The following is a 15,437-nucleotide window of genomic DNA, read 5'->3' as shown; positions in this document are numbered from 1 at the left end:
TGCCGTGACCCGGATTCGAACCGGGGTTGCTGCGGCCACAACGCAGAGTACTAACCACTATACGATCACGGCGAGCTACCAGGGCTTGTATAACTTTTGGAGATATTAGGTTTATAACCCAGTATGCAGCGGCATAAATTGACAAAATTGTATCTAGTGAGCTAGCTAGATTACTTTTTCTTTATGAGGTAATGATAGTATTTTATGCATTTTATAGACCTTTCAAATGTCGAATGCTATGTGTAGTAAACTATCCAGAGACAATTGAATCTGAAAATGTGACACCATGTTTAAAAACTATTTGAATCATTTTATTTAGATATGTATTTTTGTTTGGTACATTTCAGTCATAAATGTTTAGGATTCTTCTTAGTTTTATGCAAATTTGCAAATGGAATTAGTTAGCTAATATCCTATTGTTCCTCATCTGCTCATCATGTCTGCTTATATGATGTTTATTGTAGCTAACCTTTCTTGACTTTTGTCTTTTGCCTGAATTATTGTATTTTTTCTTTCAGTTCATGGAAATTGTATTGAATTGTAGGATTGTTGTTAATACGGTTAACATAGGCTATATATTAATAAATATATTAAAGTAGTTCAAATATAAAACCACAAATTGTGTTAATCATAAATGAATCTTGAATAATACAGTCCTAAAAATGGTATTTCATTCATTTTAATAGTTACATACAGGTACATAAGAGCTGAAATGTGTATTATTATTGTTATTATTCACAAGCATGTAGAAAAGTCAGCTTTTTTCATACTGTGATCATTTAAGAATAAATATTGCTTGGGTATCATGCTGAGAACTAAAAACCGAATAGTGCTTTAAGAGAGGAACATAATCCAGGAGATAATCTCCTCAAACTCACATGCCACATGTATACACACACTGACACACACACCTCATAACCATCATTAAACTGATGAAATGTAGCCTAACCAGAGAAATAGAATGTATCATGCTGATTTAATTATGTACATTGCTTTAAGCCTAAACAGCAAATATCCTATTGACTACTCTAGTCACTACTACTACTAAACTATCCTTTTTCCAAAGACGTGGAGAGCGGAAATCAGAAGGTAAAGTCTTGAGGCTCAGTCTCATCATTTTCCTCTGGTTCGTTGCTCCTTGCTGTAGGGACTTTGGCAGCACACTCTGCCTTCCTGGTGAAGGGGCGACCTGGCTGTCCCAGTGTTTGACGTGGGGGCTGCTTGCTGTGTGAAACGTGGCCCATACTCTGGGAAGGGGCACCTTCTTGTCTCTGGGTCACCAATGCTTGCTGTCCCCTGTACTGATCACAAGATGCTACCAAAGGCTTTCCTATGTCTAGCTGTTTGCTCTCTTGCAGCCGCAGCTTGCTGCCCGTGTGGGTATAGTGTAGGTCCACCTTTATCACTAAGGATCCCTTTGGAACAGAGAGAAAAAAACAGAATGTAGATTTTTATTCATACTTTTAGTTAACCATTGAATAAATGATAGATTGCAAAATGTAAACCGTTCTACCATATTATTGAATACTTTCAATTTTAAATATGAGGACGCAGAAAGTAAGCATACCTGGAGCTTTTGAAGGCCACAAAGTCTGAGGCTACAGTCAGGGTTTTCAGCAACCAAGTTGTTTAGCAAGAGAGAGTCCATTTCACCTGACCTGCCAGGACTAGAGAAGATATCCTCCATTGCCTAGACAGAGGTTGGGAATCAAATACATCAGGCAACTACAACAAAACCTGTCACACCCACTTATTATTATTATACACATTATACATGGAGTGGCAGGTAGCTTAGTGGTTAGAGCGTTGGGCCAGTAACTGAAAGGTTGCTGGAATGAATCCCCGAGCTGACAAGGTAAAAATCTGTTGTTCTGCCCTTGAACAAGGCAGTTAACCCACTGTTCCCTGGTAGGCTGTCATTGTAAGTAAGACTTGCCAGGTTAAATAAAGGTTACACATACATGGTATAATGGTTTTGTGTACGGGGAAAATAATGCATTGAACCACTAGGTGTCAGTATGCTCCAAAGAGTCACACCACAGATGCAAACACTTGATAAGCGGTTGTGCACCAATTTCCTGCTCTTGTTTCTCACTTCGGCCATTTATTACAGCTAGGAACTCTATATATGGGCCAACATTCTTGTAAATGGGAAACATCATTCAATGACTGTGTTACGCTGTCGTGAAAGCCAAGAGGGCATACACTGCATAAGGCAGACCTGTGCCAATAAGTGTGCTGTGCATAAGATATACCCTAGAATGGGGAGGGGATGATACTGCGCTCTTGACAACCTTTGTACATGCATGTTCTCTACATATAAAACTTAGTTTTATGAGCAATAAACATTCAAAATTGCAAAGAGTTATGCCGTGTCAGGTTCAGATAAATATCTATACGACAATTTTAGCCTTGAGAGCTGTGACCACAAACTTAAATAGTTCAGACACCATTTGCAGAACCAACTCTTAGAACCTTCTCTCAAAAAATTTTCTTAACATTCTGTTTTCAGTTTTGTTGTGAGTGTAGCTGCAGTGTCATTTAAGTTATGCAACTAAATCAAAATTCTGATTAGTGGGTGTTTGTTCACCACACCCTGCCCTTTACATGATGTGGCAGGTATCAACAAGTAAGCGTGAAGAGGTGACTCACAGGTGTGCTCCTCAGAGTAACAGTGCAGTCCTGGGTCCTGGGGCCAGTAGTTTTCACTGTGCCGAAGGCAACCATGACGTTAGAGAACAAGGCTGAGAAGCTGACCTCCACCTCAACTCCACAGGGGAAAATAAGCAGCTTCTGACGTGGTAGCTCTGTGTGGGATGATATCACATGGAAAGGCAGTTTTAAGATACAAATCCTATGTCAGAAAGCATCTGACATAGGATGCTATCTCTTATTCGTATCCATATTTTTTGAAACTGCACTGTCGGTTAGGGGCTCGAAAGTAAGCATTTCACTGTAAGGTTGTTGTTGTTGTATTCGGAGCATGTGACTAATACATTTTTATTTGATTTAATTTTATCTCTAGGAGACAGACTAGATAAGAGAATTAACCAGGCATGTTATCAGAAAAGTTTATTTTATCAGATGTTACCTTGTCCTTGAAAAAGGTTACAGTAGGAGTTTGTTCTTCAAAATCTGAGGCCAAAATATACATAGGGATTTTCAAGAACTTCAGTGATGACAACATTCTATTTGAATAAATAATACACGATAAGCAAGTTCCTAGGTGACAGGGGGACAACAAAAGTATATTCCCTTCTGTTATGTATACAACTGATATACTGTGAGTGAAATAAGCTTATAGTTGACTTTAAATATACAAATAAGTTCGCTGTCTAAACTGTCAATTATTGAATGGTGGTGTGATGGTCATGACTCATGCTAAACCACACTGTTTTTAACAGCCACATCCATATCACATGCAGAACTGGAGGGGTGTAGGGAGGAGGGAACATATTGCTATTCCTCTTTCTTGATAAGACTAGTTTAGGGCAAGAAAATTATATTACAGTATGTCAGAGAAAATCACACACCATACCATTGCTAATGCATCTAAAATAAGAACAGCACTTGACATACACACAATAATTTATCAATAGTGTCTTTAGATTACCCTTTATTGTGGAAAAAGGGTCTGGATTGCGGATATTGTGGTATAAAAACTTACCGTTGGCTTGTCTCCAGCAGGCATCTCTCAGACGTAGCTCCCCAGTGTGGCCGGTGGTCCTGACCGGATCTGTAAGGGAGCGAGGCTCCTTCAGCGTGTGCTTGATCTCCACCGCCTGCTTCCCTGTGACCAGAGGGTCTCTGCCTAGATCTGAGGAACAGGGTAAATGTTAAAGGTTAGCCTATGCTGCCAAGGCAACAGCTGTTCTTAAGGAAGGTTCAATAGTAGGACTGAAATGAAAATAATAATACTATTTGACTGATGTAAAGGCTCTGAAATTATAAACATGTGGATAATAAGAGTGAAATGTTTAGATGACAGACATGTACAAGACATTGTGGGCCAGAGTTGACATTTTTTACATTTTAAATGTAACCTTAATTTACTCGGCAAGTCAGCTAAGAAAAAAATATTCTTTACAATGAGGGCCTACGGGGACAACTGAAAAGGGACAACTGATACACTGAAACCCTATTCAGGGCCCTGGATACAGGCTTACTCTTAGCCTTGCAGAGGATATGGCTTTAGTACATATTTTAAGCAAGCTGTCTTCGCTATGTTTCCATTAGAGTTGAGTGAACAGCAGTTCATCATCAACTATTTTTCCATTAATAAATAACTCGAGGACAGAAATAGATCATAATTCTTCAAATGAGGTTCTGGGAACATGGTCTCATGATCTGTCACTTCAGTGAATATTATTTCATAGACATGAATTAGCAAAGGTTGTTTAAGGTCTAAAATACGATTCTGATAAATGCAACAGTTAGACAAAGTATTCCCACGCATAATAGAGAGATGAGATCATGCACAAATGTAAGCAATGTTTGAAATTATTATGTTTTAGTCAAATTTTATATCTGTTTGGGCTTCTTGAGGTCAATTTGCAGTCTACAAATTATTTGTAATTATGTTCCGTCCCCCCGACCATGAGCTCAAGAGACAAATCGGCCACACGGCTGAATCTAGTTGATGATCCCTGCAGTACAAAACGTCACCTTTTATTCAAGGGTATTTTCATACATATCTGTTTTATTGTGTAGAAATTAATGCACTTTATGTATCTAGTCCCCCCGTAAGTATTTGAACAAATTCACTTAGAAAATTAAATTAAGTCAAACGTTTAGTATTTGGTTACATATTCCTAGCATGTATTGACTACCTCAAGCTTGTGACTCTACAAACGTGTTGGCTGCATTTAGTTTGTTTTGGTTGTGTTTTGGATTATGTTGTGCCCAATAGAAATTAATGGTAAATAATGTATTGGAGCCACTTTTATTGTGGAGTCACTTTTATTGTAAATATGCATAGAATATGCTTCTCAACACTTCTATATGAATGTGGATGCTACCATGATTACTGATATCCATGAATTAATGAAAGTTACAGATGCACAAATATCACGCCCCCAAAACATGCTAACTCACCATTACCAATAACAGGGGAGGTTAGCAATTTTTGGGGGTATGATATTTATTTCTCTGTAACATTCTAACTCATCATTATTCACGATTTATTCATGATTACACTTCCAGAAATGTAGCTGTAAACCTGAAATAAAATGTATTGTGTCACGTTTGTTTTCACAATGTCCCAGTGAATAACGGTGCAGTAAATATATGTCTTATGTAAGCCGTGAGCTTCTGTGCTGAGGTCCAACCGTTACAGCCACTGGTAATTCATCAGTCAACCAAAGCAGTACTTTACCACCACCTCCTTGGATGGGTTGTGTTAAGTTATGCAGGATCACTGGAGCTGGAGCTGATTGACCACAGGAGAGCAGTGTAGGGGGGTACATACACACGCCAGAGCAGCTGTCTTTAACTCTACTGCTCTCAGGTTTCCTGCTGTGCTCTGACCAACAGTGTGAATTTCCAGAGAATGAGGTCACATGCTAATGCAGCTCTGTCCCACAAAGTCATGTTACCAGAGAGACCCATCAAACATGTTACAGGTTTTCACGCATTTCGCTACACCCGCAATAACATCTGCTAAACATGTGTATGTGACCAATCAAATGTTATTTTATTTAAGATTTTGGTTTTTCCAATTATGTTTTGAGGTTAGACTTTAGCACGTATAGATCGTAGGGGGCGCTGAGTGGTGTCACCTCGTTACTCAGTATGTGTTGCACCTGTTCTGGTTTCCGTCTCGTTAGTGGGAAGGTGTTTCACCTGTGCTGGCCCAGGTGCTATTCAAGAGTGGCTGGCCCAGTGCTCCAATTGCCTTGAGAGATGTGGAGGGTCAACACCTTTAGTTGGTGTGTTTATAGAAAAGCGTTCCTTTGTCTGATTTTGGTTTGATTCCTGTCTTTAATTTTGGTGTGGGTCTTTCTTTTGTTTGCCTCTTGGGCAAATGTATTGTGCGCTCGTGGTGGGTGTCTTTTAGGTTCCAGTTGTTGTTGCTATTCAACTTTCAGTGGACAACCCCATGAGTGTCTTTCAGAACCCTTCATAAAACCCATCTGTTTTGGTTGTTGGTCAGTAACTCTTTGTTAGTTCCCCCTTTGAGTGACACTTTGATTTCGTGCTGGGGAATGAAACAAACAAAACAAGCAGCCCTCCAAGCGCCGCCCACTGCTACCTGCTGAACCAGTGGGAGTAGTTAGTGATAGAGAAACATTAAAGGCCCAGTGCAGTCAAAAATGTGATTTACTTGTGTTTTATATATATTTCCACACTGAGGTTGGAATAATTCTGTGGAAAATTATGATAATGTCCTTTTAGTGTAAGAGCTGTTTGAAAAGACCGCCTGAAATTTCATCCTGTGTTGATGGGATGGAGTTTTGGCCTGCCTGGTTACATCACCAGGTGGTAAATTAGTTAATAGACCAATAAAGAGTTCCAAACCTCTCTCAGACCACTCCCAGATAGTCCAAGCTAAATTCTTGCTTAAGAAATTGAACTTTGCTAAGAATTTTTTGTTCTTTTTTTAAACCATTTAATTAAAAACAATCACAGTAAGGAAATTAATTGTTAACTAGAAATGATTTGAGATTGAGATAAAAACAGCTGCATTGAACCTTTAGGATGTGAAAATGTCTGTGCTTCATCCAACAACAACTTCCACACTGACCCAGTTTACAGACACTATATTATGCATCTCATATAGAGGAGCTATAGAACCCAGAGTCACCTAGAGTCATTAGCAGGGAATTTAGTCTTTCTTGGGTAATATCTAGTATTTTTTGGTCAAAAGAAATACAGGGGTTTCCCATATGAGTCATGGATTGGTGTTAACAGTATGTCAAAACATCCATCCTGGAATTCCAAAGCCACACAGACTGAGGGAAGTACTATAAGCAAAGCCACCGTCATACTATAAGAGCAAAGCCTATCATCCAATAACACTGACCCTCAGAGACCTGCTCCAGGACGTGAGTGACCTTCTCCGGCTGCAGAATGTGCTTGTTCAGGTACTTGGTGAAGATCCCAGTGCTCTTCCCTCCGTCCTGCACCTCATACGCTTCTGCATCTTCACATCTTTTAAGGCAGCAGTAGGTCATTTAGATGTCAGGTCATGAATGAACACTCATAAAATAAGTTGTTACATACACACAAAAAATACATACGTGGCATATCCATACACTGTGTTTCCCATGGGTACCAAGGGCCTGATTTCAGAAGTTATGCAATCTTGGTTGTACCTTAAAATACAAATATACAACTTAACACGAATATACAACTTAACACCTGTTTTAGTCCTTCCACAATCATAATACTGTTTGTACAATAGTTGTACAAGATGTAGCGCCACAAACAGTAACATGAGGAGGCCTACCATGTTCTGCAGGTGTCTAGTAAGACCACACTCAATGCAGTCCGTCTCTCCTGCATCATGCGCATGACCCTCTGTACACAGACACAGTTCTCTGGACGGTAGGGCTGTGGAGCGTCTATGGCCACCAGGTAGTTCCTCCCTGAACGTTCGTACCCATGACCAGCATAGTAGAACAGGGCTGTAGGGGATATCATAACGTTACAGGTATTTTTTTAATGTATTTCAGTGATACACCAAAATTACTATTTAGAGTTAGTTACCATTGATCACATTTACTTCATCAGATGAACACAGGAAAGACAAGTCTCTCATAGGTGTAAAATAGTACATTCAGAACACAAGAAGAGTACACTGAGTGTACAAAACATTATGAACACCTGCTCCATGACATAGGCTAACCAGGTGAATGCTATGATCCCTTATCGATGTCACTTGTTAATCAGTGTAGATGAAGCCTTGAGTCACTTGAGACATGGATTGTGAATGGGCAAGAAAAAAATATTTAAGTGCCTTTGAGCAGGGTATGGTAGTAGGTGCAAGGTGCATGGTATACAGTCTGTCAAGAACTGCAACGTTGCTGGGTTTTTCATGCTCAAAAGTTTCCCGTGTGTATCAAGAATGGTCCATCACCCAAAGGACATCCAGCCAACCAACTTATCACAACTGTGGGAAGCATTGGAGTCAACACGGGCCAGCATCCCTGTGGAACGCTTTCGACACCTTGTAGAATCCATACCCCGACAAATTGAGGCTGTTCTGAGCTCAAAAGGACGTGCAACCCAATATTAGGAAGGTGTTCCTAATGTTTTGTACACTAAGTGTATATTCCCGTTCAGAGCGAGGTAGAGATAAGGAAGAAGAAAGGGTGAAACTGCACATGAAAAAGGTCAGGGGTTTTCAGAGCAATGAAAGTAGGACATAGTAGAGCCGCAGTAGCTACATGTTTCATACTCTTTATGCATCTGTCAAACAAGGCTCCATGTTTTAGCCGGTTTCATTTGATCAAAGATATACTGTGTAGAATATCACACAACACTGACCCTATCCTTTATCAACAAGCCATTATGTTGCTTGCTTTCTAGGTATTATGTCCAGCGGAAACAGGTCAACTGTGCAGGTCCTAAAAGCTCATAGAAAGCCAAGTTGATACTTTTTAGATAGTTTTTTTAGTTTCACATTAAGCTGACCTCGTTTTCTATAACAGCCAACAACACACACGGAGAGTTTTGACTGTGTTAGATTGCTTCTTGTGTAAATATTTTCTGTCTGGATTTTAATGATTTGTATGTATTGTATTAGATGAGGCAGAAAGTTATACATTCTTAAAAATGCTTACATACCAAATAAAATGTAATGTGTATGGCTCAGTGCCTGTAATAACAGTGTGAACGTTTATTTATTTGACTAAAATATAAAAGGGAGATAAGCTGACAGTTTGCTGGGTTGCTAAAAGCCCTTTACAGGCGCTAAATAATTCTGTAAAGTAGAAGTATCACAGGACTTTAGAAACGGCTATAAATAGCCAGGCTTTTCACACCAAACACTACAGACCCATGCTTCTCCTTTCCACCTCTTATCTGCCTTCTAAACCACACTCACACCAAGCTACTAATAAGATCTCAAAACAGCAGCATAGAATTATGAACTGTGACCTCAACAAGTTCAACGGAAAAGAGTAGAATAAGTTCAAAGGGAACTTAACCAGACTACGAAGTCTAATTTCCACTTAACATATACTTTTAAAAAATACATTTACACCTATTTATCTGAGATGGGGAATAGTATTACTCTCATCGTTAGCTTTTTAGAGTCTCTGAAAAAAACTCAATTCAAAATACATTTTCCATTGTAATGTTACCACCAGAATACTGTACAATGTTAAACTCACCATACACACCCCTATCAAGCAGAAGAATGAACTTGTCAATGGCTGCCAGCATCTCCTCCCTGGTGAGGTCCAGAAGAGACACCACTCTGAAGCCCAGCTGCTGCAGCAGGTTGGCCAGCTCATGGACATCCATAGTGGGGGCCATCAGGTCCGGGTGGTGGGAGTAGTTGAGGTTACCAATAAGCAGGGCCACTTTGTCAGTCGCTGAATGGAAAGACCATAGTGGAATTAGTAATTGGGGTTAATTTACTGTACAAGAACAGCTAATTAAACTGTAGAAACATGAAACTGCATGCAGTACCAGTCAAAAGTTTGGACACACCTACTCATTCCAGGGTTTTCTTTATTTTGACTATTTGCTACATTGTAGAATAATAGTGAACAGATCAAAACTATGAAATAACACATATGGAATCATGGAGGCTGCTTTTCCTTCAATCTACAGTTCAACTCATCCAAAACCATCTCAAATGGGTTGAGGTCGGGTGATTGTGGAGGCCAGGTCATCTGATGCAGCACTCCATCACTCCCCTTCTTGGTCAAATAGCCCTTACACAGCCTGGAGGTGTGTTGGGACATTGTCCTGTTGAAAAATAAATTATAGTCCCACTAAGCGCAAAGCAGATAGGATGGCGTATTGCTGCAGAATGCTGTGGTTGCCATGCTGGTTAAGTGTGCCTTGAATTCTAAATAAGCCACTGACAGCGTCACCAGCAAAGCACCATCACTCCTCCTCCTCCATGCTTCACAGTGGGAACCACACATGCAGAGATTATCCGTTCACCTACTCTGCTTCTCACAAAGACATGGCGGTTGGAACCAAAAATCTCAAATTGGGACTCGTCATACCAAACAACAGATTTCCACCGGTCTAATGTCCATTGCTCATGTTTCTTGGCCCAAGCAAGTCTCTTCTTATTATTGGTGTCCTTTAGTAGTGGTTTCTTTGCAGCAATTCGACCATGAAGGTCTGATTCACGCAGTCTCCTCTGAACAGTTGATGTTGAGATGACCCTGAGACTTAAAGTCTGTGAAGTATTTATTTGGGCAGCAATTTCTGAGGCTGGTAACGCTAATTAACTTGTCCTCTGCAGCAGAGGTAACTCTGGGTCTTCTCTGGGCGGTCCTCATGAGAGCCAGTTTCATCATAGTGCTAGATGGAAGAAACTTTCAAAGTTCTTGACATTATCCAGATTGACTGCCCTTCATGTCTTAAAGTAATGATGCACTGTCATTTCTCTTTGCTTATTTGAGCTGTTCTTGCCATAATGTGGTCTTTGTATTTTACCAAATATTGCTATCTTTTGTATACCAGCCCTACATTGTCACAACACAACTGATTGGTTCAAACGCATTAAGGAGGAAGAAATTCACCTGTGTAATTAAATGCATTCCAGGTGACTACCTCATGAAGCTGGTTGAGCCTCGGCATACACATCACAGACAAACTGAATTGGTCCACTCACACTGACAGCGTCGTGAAGAAGGCGCAGCAGCGCCTATTCAACCTCAGGAGGCTGAAGAAATTCGGCTTGTCACCAAAAGCACTCACAAACTTCTACAGATGCACAATCGAGAGCATCCTGGCGGGCTGTATCACCGCCTGGTACGGCAACTGCTCCGCCCTCAACCGTAAGGCTCTCCAGAGGGTAGTGAGGACTGCACAACGCATCACCGGGGGCAAACTACCTGCCCTCCAGGACACCTACACCACCCGTTGTTACAGGAAGGCCATAAAGATCATCAACGACATCAACCACCCGAACCACTGCCTGTTCACCCCGCTATCATCCAGAAGGCGAGGTCAGTACAGGTGCATCAAAGCTGGGACCGAGAGACTGAAAAACAGCTTCTATCTCAAGGCCATCAGACTGTTAAACAGCCACCACTAACAGTGAGTGGCTGCTGCCAACACACTGTCATTGACACTGACCCAACTCCAGCCATTTTAATAATGGGAATTGATGGGAATTATGTAAATATATCACTAGCCACTTTAAACAATGCTACCTTATATAATGTTACTTACCCTACATTATTCATCTCATATGCATATGTATATACTGTACTCTACATCATCGACTGCATCCTTATGTAACACATGTATCACTAGCCACTTTAACTATGCCACTTTGTTTACTTTGTCTACACACTCATCTCATATGTATATACTGTACTCGATACCATCTACTGTATGCTGCTCTGTACCATCACTCATTCATATATCCTTATGTACATATTCCTTATCCCTTACACTGTGTATAAGACAGTAGTTTTGGAATTGTTAGTTAGATTACTTGTTGGTTATCACTGCATTGTCGGAACTAGAAGCACAAGCATTTGCTACCTCGCATTTAACATCTGCTAACCATGTGTATGTGACAAATAAAATTTGATTTGATTTGAGCGAATGCCAAGAGTGTGCAAAGCTGTCATCAAGGCAAAGGGTAGCAACTTTAACACTTTTTTGTTACTGCATGATTCCATATATGTTATTTCATAGTTTTGATGTCTTCACTATTATTCTACAATGTAGAAAATAGTAAAATAAAGAAAAACCCTGGAATGAGTAGTATGCGTGTCAACTTTTGACTGGTGCTGTATATTCGATAATACTGCTACAACAGTTCCCCTCTTCAATGAGGAAATGCTCAAACTGCATTCTAAAAATTACAAATACTTTATTTACACTAATACTTTATTTACACCGAGCCATACCTGTGAGTTTTGGAGCTGTGGCTTTGAGTTGATTAGATGGCTCTGAACAAAATGGAAAAAAGAAAGAAAAACAAAGGTTGAAATCAGTGCATAACTTCACACATCACACTTCAATCTGTCAATCAAACACAACAAACAAGATCAAAAGCAATATGAGTGTGTTAAAGGCCTCCGTTTTACTTCAGACTGGTTGAGTCAAAATGTAGAAAACACATTCAAATGCAAAAGGGGAACATACATCCAAAGGCTAGTTTCATTTCAAGTGATTTAGATGTTGTCTATACAACCCTGCCCACTGTTGAGAGCCTGACAACTTCCTACCATTTCTGTCTTTAACAAAGGGAAAGTACCTTAAATCCTCAGCAGAATGGAAAGACCCACTTGATAGTTTTGTACAAAGGTACTGGGAGACATGTGCAGAAATCGAAATATTCACAGCTATTCCACTAGCTCATTGAAACGTGCGGAATTACTTTTACAGTGAATTATGTGGTAGACTTCATCAGGGAAAATAGAAAATGTTAATAGTAAAGCTCATGCCACTGAACAAATAACTGTTGTTATTGTTTTGTCATGTGCTTCTATGAAGGACTTTTGGGTTTCATATTCACTATATCTATATATAATTAAAGAGACACATTCACAAAAGATAGAGTCCATCATTTTACAACATCATTCACAGTGGGTTGACTTCCTACAAAGAACAACATTCCTTCCTAATTATTTGCAAAGATGCCCTTCGAGCTCTATCATATTTCCATTTACCTATATCAACATCAGCTGGCTCTGTCCATCTTTCTTCTTCAACATTGGACACAGAGCAGAGATATGTTCCTCTATCGTCTGCCTCTGCATTATGTATCTACAAGGGACACAAACACATTCCCATTAATGTTTGGCTCTACTCATGCACATAAGACTATTCTAGAAAACAAACCGTATGTTAAATATTAACCAAGTTCTTCTAAATTGCAATGTTTACATAGGACTGCTGAAGCAGCCAGATCAAATGTCAAGACAGAGTAAATACGATGACATCAGTGCAGGAGTAATTAAACACTGGAGTTACCTGCAATGTGTTAGTGGTTTTGCCCAGCAGAGGATGTCCATTTCTGTACCACTGGTAGTGTGGGATAGGAATGCCAAAGGCAGAGCAGCTGAGGGTGAGTCTCTGCCCCTGTCTGACAGTCTGGGGTGCAGGGTGTACAGCGATATGGAGCTCCCCTCGCCAGGCTACTGGGAGACCTAAAGAAATCAAAAATGCAATATTAATACATTCTATGCAAAATAGTTCTCTGCAATGATCAAATAAGTTTAAACATCTGCATTGAAAACATATTATCTTATAACTAGTAACTAATATAGACTATTCATATACCTGGTTTAGCAATGTCCGGGACCTTTACTTTGACCCATTCACTGAACACACAGTTGCAGAACTGGTCATTCACTCGGCAAATGTAAAGCTGAGACCTCTGGGCTGTGACAGTCAGATCTGCTCTGGTTGCACCAAATACCTAAAAAAAACATTAGCCATTTCATTGGTTATACACTGTGTTACTCTATAAATTGACAACATAATACAGTGTCAGACAAGAATGACAAAAATCCTCCACAACCACATACCTCCTCTTTATCAGATTTGAACCACTGGTAGTTCAGGATACCTGTCCCCTCTGCTCTCACACTCAGATTCACCTGATAGTTCAGTGGTACACTCACAGAAACAGGATGCTGCACAATGACAAGGTCTGAAAATGGAAAGTGATAACATTATATTACAGAATTGTTATTAAAAAATAATGTTATGTCAGCGTACTGATCAAAGGTCACAGAACATAGTTGATTTGCAAAATAAATTGGGAAAATTCACACCTCTGATCATGTTTTTCATTACTTCAGTGTGGAATAGGAGCTTCTAAACCTCAAGTATAGTCGGTTCTGGTCATTCCTGCACTGTGCTGCCTGTAAGATGTGAAAAAAATACAAAATATGGGCATCAGACTGGGTATCAACCAACACAAATCAAGATGCAGCCAAAAATCACAGGAACACGTGGAGCTGATGTCTGATAAGGGCCATGACTATGTTTGTGGACACAATGGAACAAATGTGCATTGGCAAGTATGACTAGCAGATTTCTGCCCACTTCCCACTTTACAACTGTACATGTGACAATCACCATAAGACAATTAATCTATTTCCAGAGAAATAGACTGGAGGCTAGCATCTTTACAACACAATCTGTGCTGGCTGACCAAATCTGGACAGTTGTCCATCATCATCTTCCTGAAAATTGCTTATTACAGAGTAGTAACAAGTATATGCTACTATCAATATGCTGTACAGTTCTACAGTTTAATGGCTGTAAATTTAGACCTGAACAATGTCCACTACTAGTCTACAGCTCAAAATTGTGACTGTTAGTTATATGGTATACTACTTGACCAATAAGAATGTCCTGACGCACACATTAGTAGCCTATAAACTTAGGTGAATCACCACCACACATTCCTGTCTGCACACTCATCCCATAATGTGCTGCGTTGTTTCAGCAAGAAGGCACATAAATATGTTTTACAATTATTAGTGTTTGATCATATATTATTGTCATAGAAAAAAATCACTAGGCCTATGTTAATTGTTGTAATTGTGAGAGGTATTCTTACATTAAATGAAATATAGAAGTCTTTGGTAAACACGAAGGGGAACAAGCAGAACAAACACGCAAATAGTATGATTATAGAAGAAGTGATCCAACACATTTCTATGGCTAGAGAGGGTTATTGTGTAGGCTACCTATATCAATGTTTTGTACATACCTGAACTGCGACCAAACACCATGTAAATGCCACACTGTAAGAGCATTCATTCGACTGCCTCAAATAAACTACAGTCGAGAATTTAACTAACCGAGAATCCTCAAAACTTTATCTCAATAAAAAAAATAAAAGGACATCCTTTTTTCCCGGAACAATGATACCCGCCCTTTACCGTAGTATATGTAGTATATGAGCCCTATCATATAAAATATCTTATGAAATGCAATACTAACGCAATTAAATTAGGGAAATAGTTATCCACAACGAGATCAACAGTCACACGTGGACAACAATAACATAGCACAGACATCTAAAAGGTTGATTCATTTTGATTTCACTTTTGAAGTCTCTCAAAATGCTCAACAATGCTCCCGCCTTATCCCTTTTGAAATAAATAGGCTTATTACGTTATATGAAACGTATTTCGGTTTTATGAAATTACTCTTGTGCTTATTAGTTTAAATTGGGATTGAATTAAATAGCAATGTTTTATGTAATGCCCCACTTTGCTGGTAGTCCTCTGTGCTTAGTGTGTAAAGGTAACCTAAGCAGGCAATGGAAA

General features: G+C 39.6%; 1 protein-coding gene and 1 non-coding gene across 3 annotated transcripts; both read right to left on the bottom strand.

Annotated features, from left to right (window-relative positions):
- trnah-gug (transfer RNA histidin (anticodon GUG)) lies at positions 1-72 on the bottom strand. The gene has a single exon. It is a non-coding gene; the product is annotated as a tRNA-His (tRNA).
- A 591-nt stretch (positions 73-663) lies between these two features.
- malt3 (MALT paracaspase 3) lies at positions 664-15,026 on the bottom strand. 2 transcript variants are annotated; one of them, XM_035791122.2, is made up of 15 exons: positions 14,876-15,026; positions 13,929-14,018; positions 13,680-13,804; positions 13,432-13,570; positions 13,123-13,298; positions 12,819-12,915; positions 12,054-12,095; positions 9,336-9,539; positions 7,448-7,625; positions 7,239-7,313; positions 7,022-7,149; positions 3,668-3,817; positions 2,653-2,807; positions 1,568-1,690; positions 664-1,415 (listed from the first exon to the last, which is right to left on the bottom strand). In XM_035791122.2, the coding sequence occupies exons 2-15, from the start codon at positions 13,945-13,947 to the stop codon at positions 1,083-1,085; spliced, it is 1,944 nt and encodes a 647-aa protein (XP_035647015.1). In that variant the 5' UTR covers positions 13,948-14,018; positions 14,876-15,026; the 3' UTR covers positions 664-1,082. The 2 variants fall into 2 exon arrangements, with proteins under 2 accessions (XP_035647015.1, XP_035647016.1); XM_035791123.2 differs by having other exon boundaries at positions 9,345-9,539.
- Between the last annotated feature and the right edge of the window lie 411 nt (positions 15,027-15,437).

Source organism: Oncorhynchus keta, chromosome 17 (genome assembly GCF_023373465.1).
Source record: "Oncorhynchus keta strain PuntledgeMale-10-30-2019 chromosome 17, Oket_V2, whole genome shotgun sequence".
Lineage (NCBI taxonomy): Eukaryota > Metazoa > Chordata > Actinopteri > Salmoniformes > Salmonidae > Oncorhynchus > Oncorhynchus keta.
This window is presented reverse-complemented; position numbering and strand designations above follow the sequence as displayed.